We start from the raw sequence: 16,599 nt of genomic DNA, 5'->3' as shown, positions 1-16,599 counted from the left end.
AAATGTGAGTTTTCTGTTGTTGAAAGAAAGCATTGCTTCCAATAATCTTTTTCTGGCTTCTCTCTGAAACAGGTATGAAGTCATGTTAAAATGCTGGCACCCAAAAGCTGAAATGCGTCCCTCCTTCTCTGAACTGGTCTCAAAGATATCAGTCATATTCTCCACATTTATTGGAGAGCATTATGTTCACGTGAATGCAACCTATGTCAATGTAAAGTGTGTTGCTCCCTACCCTTCCCTTCTGTCCTCCCAAGACAACATCGATGGGGAAGTGGACACCTGACAGAGTGTACCTCTACTTCCTTGTGTGTGAGAAAGCTACCATAGTGGTAGTTCAAACAAAAGCAGCTGTTCTATCCACTGTTTTTTGTTTTTGTTTTTTTGTTTTTTTTGCTTTTTCACTGCCTGGGGGAAAACACCATCATTTGTTTGTTGTTTTTGCCCAAAGTTGCACTATTATAAGGATTTTATATTGTGTTATTTAAATTCATGCAATTCTAGGAAGTTTTCTAACTCATCAAATTATCTGGACCAACTGCTGCTGCCTGAGATTGAAACTTGTATGACATCTGGGACATAAACTGACCCATTGAGTTAAAGTGTGTACAGTTGACAAAGAATCACTGCTCAGCTTGGCTTTAAATTGCTGGTTACATTATGGGAATTAAAGTGACAAATTTCGAAAGTCTCATGGACCATAGTCAATCCAGAAGAGGAACTGTCTTTGTGAAATAGACACACAGATAGAGGCCAGACTACCTATTTAGAAGTCCAGTATTTCAAAGGATGTCTTTTTATGTTGTATAGGTTCTAGCATTTCTTTGTTCTTAATCTTGACATTTTTGCCCATTAGGCAAAAGGGTTCATTAAAGGACTGTTGAGTAAATTCCCTTTCTTAGGGAAGAATCATACATAATGTAGTCATAATTTCAAAACAGCATGACAGAATGTTTTTATAAATTAATAGCATTTGCATATTGTATATAGACAACTTTTAGATTATTTTCTTAAATAAAATAGTCCTAATAGCATATTCAGTTGTCATTTAGACATCACCTCTCAAAAATGATACTGTTAAAATTGTGACTTAGTTAATTTGGATATTTTGGATGTGGTTTTTTTTCTGTATTTCAAGAAATAACTATTCTCTGAGAGTAAAAATTTGAGTTGTAGTGATAAACATTTCTAGAGAGAAATCAGTATGTATCCTGAACAGAATCAGTCTGACTGAAAATTTTGGTTATTCTGCTCAACTGTGGCCCTCGGTTATGGCAATTCCTAGGTGTCAATAACCCAGAAATATTGGTCCCTGGTGTCCAGGTGGCTTGTTCTCCATAACTTCACCAACTAGTGACACAAGAACATCCTTTCAGTCAGTCCAGTTCTGCCACTGTGCATGTAGATTTACCCAACTTATGGCCAGAAAAGGACATGTAAGAAGCATATTCCTAAAGTTCTGGCCAGTTAGAATGGAATCCAGTCACTCTAGAATGAAGCCTTGTGGTGTTTTGTTCTGTGGAATCTTGTGCCTACTACTGTATAGTGTATGTGGTATAGGATGTTAGAGCTGGTCTTGTCCATGTAAACACAAAGTATTATATTTTTATAAAAATGTTTATTTTTAACAACATACACAATGTTTTGTTAGGCCACAAAATACTGCACTGTGAACATTTCAAAAAAGGTATGTCAGACTTGGATTTATACCTTGGGGTGATTTTTTTTTAAATGACTGTAAATAGAGATAAGGAAATGCACTGATTGCCAGTACACCCCACCCTCATGACATCACCTTCACTTGAGGCCAAGGGTTAGTTAGCAAGCAAGCTACAATGGAGGACATGTTACACTGAAACTGATTAACAGTTTTACTATTCTTGTAAGAATTAATATAACCAAAAGTTCTTTGGTGAGGGTAGTAGGCATCATCAGGTCCTCTGTAGTGCAGACACATTTCACTTCAGAGGTACGTATTATATTGTATATAGTGTAGATTCAGTGAGTGTCTGCAAACTGAAAATGACAGAGCTCTGCTCTGAGATAGTAATGTATCATCTCTGCCCATCTCTCGGCTACAGAAGTACTTGGGACATAAAGAGCTTGTGGGGGTGAAACCCATTGACAAGAACTGCACACTTGTACATACATGCTCATAAAAGTTACAATGTGAAAATCATGTTTACTATTTATGAACTCTTCCTTTAATAAAGTTAACATTGTGTCTGGGACAGCCTGTAAAAGTAAGTGATTCTTGTAAGAATTTGATATTTGTCCATAAATATATACCTGCAGACGATCTGAATGGTACTTTGTATGTTTATAGTTGTTGTTCTGATATAATCATGGGAATCAAATAAAGAGATTAACATCCTGTGTCCTCAGAGTTAGTCCTTGCTTAACCACACTCAGTTTCCTACTCCATTTACATGATGACAAAGGAATCTTAAAATTGTTTTAGGATTACAAAGTCAAAATAATCCACACATCAGGCTGTTTTTGTATCTTGCCACTGCATACAAGAACTTGCATTCTTGACTCACAATCCATTGTTTTACCTATAGACTATCATGCGGCTTTTCAACTTTGAAGAAAGATGGCTTCAGAGAATGAGAATATTCTTCAAAGGATCTTGTCCCGGGTTACTGAACTGACTATATTTTTCTGTTAAAATGTGAATTTCTGGGACCACTAGTTCCTGCCAGGTTCTCATTCTAACACAGGAATTGCATGAATTAAATTATACAGGTTACAAGGTTCTGATAGCTGTTAGCAGAGAGACCCTCTGGCCTAAAAAGAAAAGAAAGCCCATTACTGCCATAAACATTGTCTCTGTCCTGAAGGGTCCCTACTTTTATAGGCCCTCAAACACCGCAGGGGGTTTGGCCCATAACTATACCCAGGTGTTTTCTATGCTCATTGGAAAATGGAAATTACAAGGGAAGTCTTCAGTTACCCCATTTCTTTTCAGTAATTTGAAACTGCCAGCCATCAGTAAGCCCATATTGAAAAAACAAAGTGAAATGGGGGAGCTGACCATTTGCAGACTCCCAAATACAACATTTTCCTTAGTTGAGAAGTGAACCCTAAATTACAAGGACTTTTCACTCATGGGTACATCAGCTAGTACTCAATTCTAATAGTGCTTTGGTGGCCTAACAGGCTACAAGGTGATAGAGTGAATTTTAAGGAAGTTTCTTTGAAAAGTTGTACTTGGAGACCTGAATTTAATCCTATACTATAATTTCCATTTCAAGAATAGAAACGGAATTGAGTATATTATTATACCTAACGGTAATTATTCTTGGCCATAGTTAAGTTATCCCAAGTGACAGTGTGAGAAGTATATATATTTTTGTTTTGTTTTGTTTTCGGGGCAATGGGGGTTAAGTGACTTGCCCAGGGTCACACAGCTAGTAAGTGTCAAGTGTCTGAGGCCGGATTTGAACTCAGGTACTCTTGAATCCAGGGCTAGTGCTTTATCCACTTTGCCACCTAGCCGCCTGAGAAGTATATATTTTTGCCTCAAATTGAGGTATGTTTTATTCCAGATGATGAGTTCCAAAAATCTATTTTAAATATTAGTACAGTACTCTTAGAAAATGTCCTGGAAGTAAAAAGGAAATCTTTATTACATGATTATAGTTTGACAATTTGTTTAACAAACTCAAATTGAAATAATCCTCCCAATTTAGCCCTTTGAGGTAAGTTAATAAGAAACAAGAGAATTAAAAGGTTTCCCCCAAGTTCACCAAACAAGATTCAAAACCAGAAGTAATTAGGCCCATAACTAGCAATTTGAATACATAGAGCAGATAAGCCACCTGGGCAAGCAGCAGGGAACAAATGCTCAAATCAACTTTGTAATTCATAATAAGGAAATAAGACAAGAAGTAATTCAAATCAGGTGATCCTAAGAGTTAATCTAGTAATTCAGCTTTTCCTGCTGAAAGGAATGCTTGTTAAATTTTTGTACTTTCTAAATCTCTGTGCCCTGAAACAAAGCCTCAGTCATTCTGCCTTAGTTATCACTTTGGAACTATTAGCTCTCAACTCTAGTCCTACTTAATTTGGGTCACTAAACCTTTTGCCTTACCTGGAAAAGATAGTTAGGGAGAGAGTATGATACAGTAGAAATTGCAATGGATTTGGATTCTAAGGACTTGGGTTCAAATCCTAGCTCCTTCGGTAATATTAATTTCTGAATCCTCAGGTTCCTCATTTGAAAATAAAAAAGTTGGACTATATACAACCTCCAAAGTTCCTTCTATTTCTAAATTTATGACGCTATGGTCCTAGTCCTCTCTTAAATGGCTCCCTCTCAAGAGAATGAATATCGTCTAGAAGAAACATCCATAGGGTTGAGTGAAGGAAAAGAAAGTGTACCCCAAATCAGCTTTAAAAATAGGAACAAAGGAACTGACCAATGAACGGATGGATAAGAATGAGAAGCCAGTGTCCTGTTTGGTCTGGGAATACAGCACCTGATTTAGCCCCAACTATAAGATCATTTGCCTCCTTATTCCTCTTTCCCTTTTCTCCACCCCTACCACCTTTGTTTTCTTTCAATAACATTAACAATACCTTTTCCCCCTTTCTTCCTCCTTGGGTTTTCACAAGAGAAATAAAGAAAATCCTAAATTATAGGAAATGTGTATTGAAGGGAAAAGGAACCACACAGAACCATTCTTTCAAGTTTCATTTCTGTCCAGGACTGTTCCATGCTGTTTGTAAATAGGTGCTTAAAAGTATTCTTATTCTGAGGAAATGTAAGAAAAATGTGTTATTGTTCTTGCTAGATCGTATATATTTAGCTGGTAAGAAGATAGATGCTTCATTAGCATTTAGATCAAGCTGGATAAATTGTTACTTTCTTTTACTCATCTTGAACCTCTAGCTAATACAGTCCAGCATTTGGGACTATTAGCTAATTTTCAGACAATACACAGTCTACACAGAGAAAAGAAACATTGATTGTTCTCAATTCTTCAATATGGTTTTCCCTTTCTTACTTGACTTTTTGCTTCAGAGCTATTATTAAATACCCATCTATTTAAAAATCCCAAATAACCTCAGTCATAAAACCAGTGAAATATTTCAGTTGGAGAATTGAAGGTAATAAAACAGAGGCTTGCCCAAACTGTCCTTTGTTGTAAATTATACCAGAGGTCTAGATTACGTCAGCCAAAGGTATTGATCACATTGCTGAGAGGTTTATAACTACTATTGACTTGTTATCCGACCTGGGAGCAGAAACCAAGGAAAATTGCAAAAGCATATCTAAGATAATGAAAAGCTCATCATTAATACAACTTGTTATCCTGTCAAACAACTACTCGTGTTGGCTTGAAGATAAGTATTTAACAAATAATAAGGACTTAGGAAGTCCTGAGTCTGACTCCCCCCCCCCCAACTAGTGTATTATTATGTGGCAGTCCTTTTGCTGTAATATGACAAACAAGTATTCTCTTCCATGATAGTGTGGAAATGTATTTTGATTTGGGAACCCTACCTTTAGGCTGAGATTAGAAAGCCTTAGGCCCTCAGGGTCTCTCCCCCTCCTCCTCAGCTTCAGCTGAGCGAAAAAGCCCCGTGGGCTGTACAAGACGCCAGGTCAGAAAGCTGGGGAAAAAAAGCCCCCAGCTCCCTCCGACCTGAGCGGAGCTATCTGAAAGATAGCCTGTGCTGAGGCACGTAAAGGGGGAGTGCACCCCCCCAACCAGCTGCAGCTCTGATTGGCGGATTAGCTTGGTCTGTGGGGGCAAAGGGAGCCCCGAGATTTGAGTGGAGAGAAGAAAAGGTGTATATATAGACCTGGGAGTGAGACAGGAGGGGGGAGATGGACCACTAGAAAACGGAGGGACTAGGAGAGGGGCTGACTAGAGGAGGACGGACTAGATAGAGAAAAAAAGAAGGAGCGAGGATGGACTAGATAGAGAGACAAGATTAAGGAGAGGGGCTGACTAGAGGACAGACTAGAGCACAGACAAGGACGGAGGAGAGTTCGGTTCGGAAAAGGAGATGGGGCTGACAAGGTTACAGGCCTTAATACAAACCAGGGAAAGTGCAACGTGCCCTGAGGCCGGAGGCGGCAAAGGCCCTTATTGTATTCAAGAAGTTGAAGTGCAGCAGGTGCGAAAGAGACCTCAGGAAAGCAGTCAGGTTGTACACTTTATTTCCCTGTATTCCTAATTTTAAATAGTATCTCATAAATAAACTCTGCTTTGATTATTTGGTTAAGAGGCTTCTTAATCTTTAGTCTATCAGTTTGGGAGCAGTGTGGTGGAACTTTATAAACGGCCCACATTAAATTAACGAAGTCAGCCAAATAGTCAACAGTCCCCAGCTTAGTCATCCATAGCATCAGTCCCCCCAAATTAGGCTAGTCAAGTCAAAAATATTTTACAATAGCAAAGTGTCAATTAAACAGAAAGGAAGATAGTACAAAGTAATTACCATTCCAGATGCATAAAAAAACCGGTTATTAAAGGAAACACTAGATCCTCATTTCAGATAAGAATTTTTACCCAGATCCCAGCCTTAATACTGAGGAATCTAGATGACATTTGGTACCTGCTCAAGCCTGTGTAGATTGCATAGGAAGGAAGGATAGTTAGGTATTCTGGAATTGAGATTAAATGCAAGAATCAACCTTTAAATGAATATGCACAAAGTTAAAATGCATCCACTCCAAACTTAATACAATTAAGTTGAACTAATAATGTTGTTTTGGATAAGAATTGCAAAGGATAATAATAATATATTTCAATGAAACTCTGTTTTGGAAAAGGCCCTTGTTTTTGTGTATTCCCTTTTTCACTGTCCCCTGGGCTGCATTCTTTGCTCAACATGAGTTCCAGGCTGGCACAGACATCTGCTAATCCCTGGACGTCTTGGCTAGAATGACAAAAATGCATAAAATTTTAATCAAGTTTAAAAAAAAAAAACTATCTCTGGCATCCAAACGTGTTGGAACTGAATTTCTCAATGACTTCCCCTAACAGTCAGTGTTCCTCATGAAGATTCCATCAAGACTAAGGGAAAAGTGGGAGGAGGCTGCTTGGGGATTCTGCTGTGGCAGGTTCCTCTTTCTCGTGGTCCAAATGGCTTTTACTGAAATGTTAGATCTCACTTGATATTCCCAACTGCTCTTTTCCATCTACCCCATTGTGTTTATGCACCTTTTTGCTGTCACCCTCAGCTTTCTAACATCAGAAAAATAGCAACATGCAAGAGGCTTTCCTCTACATTCCTCTATATTTTATTATTTTATATTATTTTATTATTTCCTCAACATCCTAATTTTACTTTAAAAAAAATAACTGTGTCCTTGTAACATCTGCTCTTTCCATTATGACCAACCCAGGGGTTTTCCCTTGGTAGTACTGTGACTCAACAACCACCATATTCATCAGCAGCAACAATCCCTTTAAACAAGAGCCAAATTCAGAGGCTTTATAAACTCTGGTCTCAAGAGTTTGCACTTTAGAAATCAGTTACATGATTCTAACAGATTTATTCCTGAAACTCTAATTTTTTAAAAAATCAGAAAAAACTTCTGCTGTAATGCTATTACTTGTGCTACTTCTGCTGATAGTCCTCGTTAAATATTCCTGTAAAAAGCCAAATAATCATCATCAGCTACTTGAAGAGCCTTTCATTCTATTGATACTCCTGGGGGAAGAGACAGCAAACTGCCAACCCAAAGTTGATTTCAGAAAATCACAATAGCAACACTGTGTGTGTATGTGTATGTACATGTGTGTGCATACATGAAAATATTTTTTCAGAATATCAACTTAAATGGGTCATTCTAATTATTATTATTATTATAATGATCTCATCCCAGAACATGTCGTAGGGAATTAATGACTGTCTGGAAGCTAATGGTCTAAGGGAATGCTTTAAGGAATTATCCTGGGCTAATGAAATGCTGCTGGTTTAGTAAACTAATATTTTAAATGCATAGGAAGTTAAAATTGGGGCTGACTCCATAAAATCATTGTACTCTATTCATGTGCTTCCCCACTCAATAGAGAGGATAAAACAGGCCCATTCATAAAATGTGGCATATGCTGGCAATGTGATCTTCCTTTTTTTATTTATTCATCCAGGATTCAGAGAAGGCAGATCTCTTTTTTTTTTTGTATACTTCTACTGCTTGAGTAAACAGTACAACCATTTTTTTTTTTTTGAGGAAGAATGATGTAAGAGTGCTTCATTTCCAGTCAAATAGTCAAATGCCTTGGGTTCAAACGCTGGCTCTTACTAGTTATGTGAACTTGAACAAGTCTTTTCATGTCTCTCAGTTTACTCATCTCTAAAGTAGGGATGATCAAACTTGTACCACCTACCACTGTGAAGAGGACACTTGGTAAAACGCCATGGAAATAGGAGTTGTTATCGGTAGTACAATAGCCCAGTGTTCCCACTTTACCTTAATCAGGAAATATGTTGATAATAGATTACATTTGCCTACATTTGCCTGTCAGTCCTTTTTGCTACTTGACAAATTAAAACTATTTGACATTTGATCTGTATATCAAGCTAATGACTTCATAAAAATCCTGATATAGCATGGCTTTGCCAACAGAACACAATCTTTAGCTGAAATAAGCTGGAAATACTGGCCTAATAATGCACTGTGAGGGGCAGTTAGGTGGAAGAATGGATAGAGTGCTGAGCCTGAAGTTAAAAAGACTCATCTTCCTCAGTTCAAATCTGGCCTCAGACATTTACTAGCTGTGTGACCCTGGGCAAGTCACTTAACCCTGTTTGCCTCAGTTTCCTCATCTGTAAAATGAGCTAGAGGAGGAAATGGCAAACTTCTCCAGTATCTTTATCAAGAAAACCCCAGGGGGGGGGGGGAACTAGGTGGCATAATGGATAAAGCACTGGCCCTGGATTCAGGAGGACCTGAGTTCAAATCTAACCTCAGACACTTGACACTTACTAGCCGTGTGACCTTGGGCAAGTCACTTAACCCTCATTGCCCCACAAAAGTGAGAAAGAAAGAGAGAGAGAAAGAAATAAAACCCCAAACAGGGTGATGAAGAGTCAAATACAACTGAAAAATGACTGAACAATAACAAAAATGGACTCTTCTGTGAGTGTCTTCCATGTGCTAACCTTATTATGTGCAAAGAGCATCATCCCCAGAAGGTAGCCCACCAGCATAGTGCCTAGCCTATATGCATTTAAATAACTGCCTGTTGACTGATGGTCTTTTGTAAGTATTGCAGTATTTAGCTATTTAAGATGTCTTGTATTCCTCCTACAAGCGTATTAATGGATGGGCCCTTCTACTACCTCAGTGGTGAAAAAGCATAATTTCCTTTAGGGTGCGTATACTGAATTTCCTTTAAAATTTTCAACACCCTTAACACCTATCATAACAGATTATGACCTGTAATTAGATGTGTATCAAGCTCAACCATCAGCTCATTACTGAAGATCTTGTTAATTCCAAGAAATTGACTGTGTAGTAGAAAGAGCTGGTCTAAGGACCTGAGGTCTAAGACTAACTCAGCTATTTACTACCCATGAGACCTTGGGCAAGTCATTTTTTTTAATCTCTGAGCCTCAGTTTCCTTGTCTATAACATGGATTCAATGACCTCTGAGAACCTTACCACCTATAATTCTACTTAACCTATGAATCGTAGTAAATAGGTAGTTATTTTTCTTTGTCATTTCAAGTTCTATGTCTGTTGTTCTGTCATTTTGCAGTCATGTCAGATTCTTCATAGCCCAATTTGGGGTTTTCTTGGCAGAGATACTAGAGAGGTTTGCCATTTCCTTCTCCAGCTCATTTTACAGATGAGGAAACTGAAGCAAAAGGGTTAAGTGATTTGCCCAGGGCCACAGAGATAGTAAGCGTCTGAGGCCAAATTTGAACTCAGGAAGATGAGTATTCCTGACTCCAGGTCTGGCACCCTATCCACTTCAGCACCTAGCTGCCCCTGTAGTTGTTGGTAACTCTCAGTGTGGGCATGAGCTTCAGTGAAAGGAACATAATTTCCAAGTTCTGCCAGAGACATATAAAATCTCTTGTCATGATTCTGAGTCTAATTACATCTTCGTGGGGTTTTTTGGGTGTTTTCTTTTTTGGTGGGGCAATGAGGGTTAAGTGACTTGCCCAGGGTCACACAGCTAGTATGTGTCAAGTGTCTGAGGCCGGATTTGAACTCAGGTCCTCCTGACTCTGGGGCCAGTGTTTTATCCACTGTGCCACCTAGCTGCCCCCGAGTCTAATTACATCTTTAACAAGGGTATTTCAAATAGATAGTGATAAGATTTTGGATAAAACATTATTTAACATTAAAGAGTAACAAATGAGAATTTTTATTGAGGGGAAAAATTTCACCAGCTTGATAGAGCAGAGAGAGTACTGGACTTCAAGTCAGAAAGATTTGGATTTGTATCCCACCTCAAAAAGACACTGACTAGCTGTGTGACCCTGGGCAAGTCATTTAACCCTGTTTGCCTCAGTTTCCTCATCTGTAAAAATGAGCTGTAGAAGAAAATGGCAAACCACTCCAATATCTTTGCTGAGAAAACTTCATTAACAATAGGGTCCACCACTAAAAAATAATAATAATAATAAAATAACATGGGGCAGCTAGGTGGCGCAGTGAATAGAACACAGGCCCTGGAGTCAGGAGTACCTGAGTTCAAATCCGGCCTCAGACCTTCAACACTTACTAGCTGTGTGACCCTGGGCAAGTCACTTAACCCCAATTGCCTCACTAAAAACAACAACAACAACAATAGGGTCCACAGGATCATGAAGAATCAGACGTGTCTGAACAATAACTACTTGTCCCAGCTTAAAGTTTCATTGATTCAGGAAACTCTCATGTTGTAGACTAGCTCTGCTGCTGCAGATAAGCAACTCACCTGCAATTTACAGTCCTAAAGAGTTGTCTGGTACTTATCAAGAGGTTAATTAATTGCTTTCCAGCAGTCATATAGCTATTAAATATCAGAGGTATCATTTGAACTCAGGGCCTCTCAACTCCCCAGCAAGCCTCAATCTACTACACCATGCTTCCTCATGGTTCAACACTTACTCCCAGCAAAACTTGCTTCCAGCCACATGCTCATATTAAGATGACACTTGCCTAGAATGTCTCCTTCACAACACATGCCTGGAACAAATAGGTTTGAGACTAGGATCTAGTATTTAATGGCTGTGTGACTACAGGCAAGTTACTTAACCTCTCTTTGAACCTCAGTTTTCTGTTCTGTAAAAATAGGTAATAATAATACTTGCACTAAAAGGTTTCTAAAAGAGGGCAGTGAAAACCATAAATGTAGCATATCAGGAATAGGAATGGAAATAGGAGTACTACTTTTTGTTAAATACTATCTCCTTTGATCCTCATAACCCTTCAGTGTTGTTGCTTTTATTATTCCAATTTGGCAATTAAGGAAAGTGAGGCAGATAGAAATTAAGTGTCCTATTTGGAACTATGCCCAAAGGGCTATAGAACTGTGCATACCCTTTAATCTAGCAATATCACTGCTAGCTTTATATCCCAAAGACAACCCCCAAAAAGAGAAAAAGACCTATTTGTACAAAAAATATTTATAGCAGCTCTTTTTGCAGTGGCTAGGAATTGGAAATCAAAGGAATGCCCATCAACTGGGGAATGGCTAAACAAGCTGTGCTATATGATGCTGATGGAATATTATTCTGCTATAAGAAAAGACAAACAGGATGATTTCAGAAAGGCCTAGAAAGACTTGTATGAACTAATGCATTGTGAAGTGAGCAGAACCAAGAGAACATTGTGCACAGAGAAAGCAATATTGTTCAATGAAGACCTGTGAATGACTTAACTGTTCTCAACAATATAACGATTGTGGGGGCGGGGGGGGGGGGGCGGCGGCGGCACAGCTAGGTGGTACAGTGGATAAAGCACTGGCCCTGGATTCAGGAATACCTGAGTTCAAATCCAGCCTCAGACACTTGACACTTACTAGCTGTGTGACCCTGGGCAAGTCACTTAACTCCCATTGCCCTGCAAAAAAACCCCAATACAACAATACAACAATCAAAGACAATCCCAAAGGACTATTAAAGAAATATACTATCCACCTCCAAAGAAAGAGCTGATATTGACTGGACACAGATTGAAGCACACTGTTTTCCACTTTCATTTTTTTCTTTTATTCAAGTTTTTTTTAATAAAATGACTAACATGGTAATGTTTTACATAATCACACATGTATAACCCATATTGGATTGCTTACTGCCTCAAGTATGGAGAGGGGAGGGAAGGAATGAGAGATAAAAATTGGAACTCAAAACTATAAATAGAAATGTTTACTATTTAAAAATAAAATTGTGTCTTGCCCAGAGTCACTCAGCTAGGAAGTATCTGAAGCCAAATTTGAATTCTGGTCTTTCTCACTCTAGGCCCAAAGTGCCATCCACTCCTCCACCAAGCTGCCTATTGGATGAGATAAAATATGTAAAAACACTTTGTAAGCAGCAAAGCACTATACAAATATTGATTATTATTGTTCATTAAAACATGATCATGGGGCAACTAGGTGGCGAAGTGGATAAAGCACTGGCGTTGGATTCAGGAGGACCTGAGTTCAAATCCAGCCTCAGACACTTGACACTTAACTAGTTGTATGACCCTGGACAAGTCACTTAACCCTCATTGCCCTGCAAAAACAAAACAAAAAAATGATCGTTTTTCTCCTTTAACATTCTACATAAAACTTTTCTAACCTGCACACTTAATTTCACTTACAGGTAGCTTCTGTATTACATAGAGATCTCTCTAGAAAAATCTGTGATTTTATCTGGGTGAGGAACTCCTGGTACTGAAACTCCCTTCAATAATGCAGATAGCAAACTACCTTTCACTTAAGAAGGTAAGTAAGAGGATCATAGATTTAGAACTAAAAGCAACATCAGAGGTTCTTCTAATTCTATCCCCTCATTTTACAGTTGAAGAAACTGAAGTCCAGTAAGTAAGCTGACTTGCCCATATGTAGTTAAGTGATTTGCCCAGGGTCACAAAACCAGTAGGTATCAGAGGCCAGCAATAAGTCATTCAGAAGCTAAACCCAGCACTAAGCACTGTATTATACTACCTCACCATTAGAATCATAGAGATTTTGGAATTGGGACCTCAGTAGTCATATTCTAATTAGCTCCACCGGGAAAAAGTTTGAATGTAAAGGATTTTTTCAAAGGTCCTCTTAACTAGCTGTAATTTGATGTGGGTTTTCCCTGCTTTGTTGTCCAATACAAGCACAATGGAAATAGCAATAAGTTTGGAATAAGAGGACTGGGTTCCAATCCCATTTCTTTCAATTATTACATGTGTGACTTTGGGTAAGTGTGGTCATCTCTCTAGACCTCTGTTTCCTTATCCGTAAATGGAAGGGACTGAACTAAGTGGATTTTCCTATTCCAAATCTATGAGCCAACTTTTTGTGGGAGCAAGGTACGGTCACTGATCACATTTATTCTTTTCTGTTGCATGTCCTCATAGTGCTCAGTGCAGAGTTCATTCCACTGCAGAATGTTTGTGACCAGTTGTCTGCTAACCAGTTCAAGGTTTATGGATGAAGCCCTGCCCTTTCTCAAAGATAAACACCAACCAAGATCTGAGGGGCTCCCCTGCACTAACATGAGTATTGTTGCATTTGGATCTGGGGAGGGTTGTGTTTTTCCAACATTATATATTACCCTTTGTTCAGTCCAGCCACTGAATTCATTTGATTTTCCAAAATCTACTCTGCCAGGTTTCCTTGATTTAATTGTGTCTTTTTTATCTGCTGACAATGGAAAGCTGAAGAAAATGGCCTTTCGGAGGAAACAAAATATTACCAAGAAAAACAGGCATTCTCACACTCTCTGAGATAGTCTTTTAGCACATTCTGATCTAAACAAAAAGTCCCTACTCTTTTAGATAATAACCCTTTGGCAACTGCTCTGCAATGAGGGCTACATGTCTAAAAACTGGAAGGCAGAGTCCTTAACCACTGTAGATGGGTCTGGGCACTGTTTTCTCTATAAAACTCTAATTCTGCCAGGAACAAGCAGCCAGAGCTATGCTTGCAGAGAATAGTGGGGATAGGAAGCAATTATTCAGAATAATTCAAGCAAGAAATACTCTCAGTGTTATCTTAATTATCTGCAGAGTTCAGATAAAAGCATTTGGGGAAAAGGAAGAGGAAAGAATTATCTGGATAACTGTCCCCCTCCCCAAATCTCCCAGCATTAGCACACACCATCCCCCATACCAGGACCAGATTTCCCTTCCCTGAATCTCTATATATTCACCTGTTGAAATCCTCTTCCTTCAAAATCTAGCTCAGTTGTCACCTCCTTCATCATTACTCCCTTTGTGGCTGTTCAAAACAATTTCGGTCGTGTCCAACCCCATTGGGGGTTTTATTGGCAAAAATACTGGAGTGGTTTGACCATTTCTTTCTCCAATTCATTTTACAGATGAGGAAACTGAGGCAAACAGGGTTAAGTGACTTGCCCAGAGTCACATAGCTAATAAGTGCCTGAGGCCAAATTTAAACTCAGAAAGATGAGTCTTCCTGACCTCAGGCCCACTGCACTACCTAGCTGCCCCATGATCACTCCTAGAAGTAATATTTTCTGCCTGTTCCGATCTCTCATACTATTTTCCTTGATCACTTCCAAGTGTTTATTCATATTTTAACTTGCACAGGACAAGCCCTGCCAATCACTTGCTCAAAAACCTTCAGTGGCTCCCTAATGCCTCTTCCCTCAGCCTGATGCCCTCCATAATCTGGCTCCAATCTACCTTTCCAGGCATTTTTAGTGATATTCCCCTTTACCCTAGATTATTGCTTACACTTCAGACTACATTCCATCTTCCACCTCCGTGAAGTCTCTCAAGCCATTCTGTATGACCGGAATATGCCCCTTCTTTATCTCTTCCCCTCAAGAAACATTGTCTTTATTCAAGGCTCAGCCCAAGTACCACCTCATCCAAGAAAGCCTTCTTTGATCTCTGTGAGTTGTTGGCACTTACACATCCCTCAAATTAGTTATCTATGTATGCTACAATTTCTCAAAGGAATGTCAATTTCTTAAAGGCAAAGACTATCTATTTGGGGAGGGGGGTGGTCTTTATGTCCTCAGCACTTAGCATAGATAGTATTTGGCATTCTGGAAGCAATATCTGTCATACAAGCTAGGCTAATTTTTTCTTAAAAGGTATTGAATCTATCAAATGAGACTTAATTGGCTGAGCAGACTAAGGCTCAGGTTATTGGCATAGCTTCCTGATCTAAGCACAAAAGGGAGACCACAAAGAGACACAGGGATGCAAGAGTCACTCCTCCCTCAGGCTGCTGACCAGCAGACCAATATGGCCAACACAGAAACAGAGGAGCTGTGAATAACTAAGTGCTTCTCTGCTATGGCTAATTAAGGCTCATTTTATTAACTGTTAGATGGTATATGAGTGTCTCCTTTCATTCTTATTTCTGGTTTGAGTCAGGCTCAGTCTATAGCTGCACTTAGTAAATGTTTCTAGTATCGAATTGCAGTCATTATATATACATATATATATATATACATTTGTATATATATATATATATATTTACTCAGTGCAAAATATTGTGCAAGGCTTAAGACACATGAAAAAGAAATAAATGACAAAAATCTGTGCCCAGGGAGTATTCAATTGAATACTCCCTGGGCACAGATTTTTGTCATTTATTTCTTTTTCATGTGTCTTAAGCCTTGCACAATATTTTGCACTGAGTAAATACTTAATAAATGTTTGTTAAATTGAATTACCCATTTCACTTGGCTTTAACTACAGAAAAGGAAACTGAGGCCTAAAAGTAACTCATTTGAAAAGAAATATAGATTGAACCAGCAATGAAAAAATAAAATTATGGAAGATTCCAGAATAACCCCTTTCTTCCTTAACCACATATCAATGTCATCTCTTTCCTTTAGCCCAATCCGTCTAGGCCTCAACTAGAAGACCCAAGACCAGAAGCTAACAATTCGTATGAGTCCCCAAAGTATTCTTTATCCTACCAAAGAAACCAGCTTTATACAGACCATTTAAAAGTTTAACTTGAGTTTTAATTCTTCCTATTGACTGTTTATTTAGAAAACATCTAATCTTATTTACACATAGCTAACAAACTTTTCAGTATCCAAGCAGGTTCCTACAAATGTCTGAAAAGAAAATAATGTGATGGCCCACAGTGACTCTAATCTATGGTAGGAGGCCAAGATAAATATCAACCAGAGGTGGCTATGTGGCAGAGAAGACAGAGCATCCATCCTAGAGTCAGGAATACCTGAGGTCAAATCTGACTTAAGACACTTAGTAGTTTGTGACTTTGAGAAAAATCCCTTAAACTGTTTGCCTCAGTTTCCCCATATATAAAATAAGGCTGATAATAATTAGCACCTATCTCCCAGGGTTGTTTTGAGGATCAAATGAAATAAAAACTGTATAACGCTTAACACAATACCTGGCATATAAATGCTTTTGTTGTTGATCGGTCTTTTTCCAGTCATGCCCAACTATTCACGATCTGGTATGGAGTTTTCTTGGCAAAAATACTG

At 38.7% G+C, this 16,599-nt stretch overlaps 1 protein-coding gene across 1 annotated transcript in view; it reads left to right on the top strand.

Annotated features, from left to right (window-relative positions):
* The window catches only part of MET (MET proto-oncogene, receptor tyrosine kinase), a 161,042-nt gene extending 158,671 nt beyond the window's left edge, over positions 1 to 2,371 (top strand). Inside the window, exon 21 of the mRNA XM_043969125.1 lies at positions 73 to 2,371. Coding sequence (XP_043825060.1) covers positions 73 to 283 — 211 coding nt within the window. The 3' untranslated portion in view covers positions 284 to 2,371. The remainder of the gene's footprint in view (positions 1 to 72) is intronic.
* Positions 2,372 to 16,599: the final 14,228 nt, after the last annotated feature.

This window comes from Dromiciops gliroides, chromosome 5, assembly GCF_019393635.1.
Source record: "Dromiciops gliroides isolate mDroGli1 chromosome 5, mDroGli1.pri, whole genome shotgun sequence".
In the NCBI taxonomy this organism is placed as follows: Eukaryota; Metazoa; Chordata; class Mammalia; order Microbiotheria; family Microbiotheriidae; genus Dromiciops; species Dromiciops gliroides.
The sequence above is the reverse complement of the archived record's forward strand: the minus strand, read 5'-3'. Positions and strand labels throughout refer to the sequence as shown.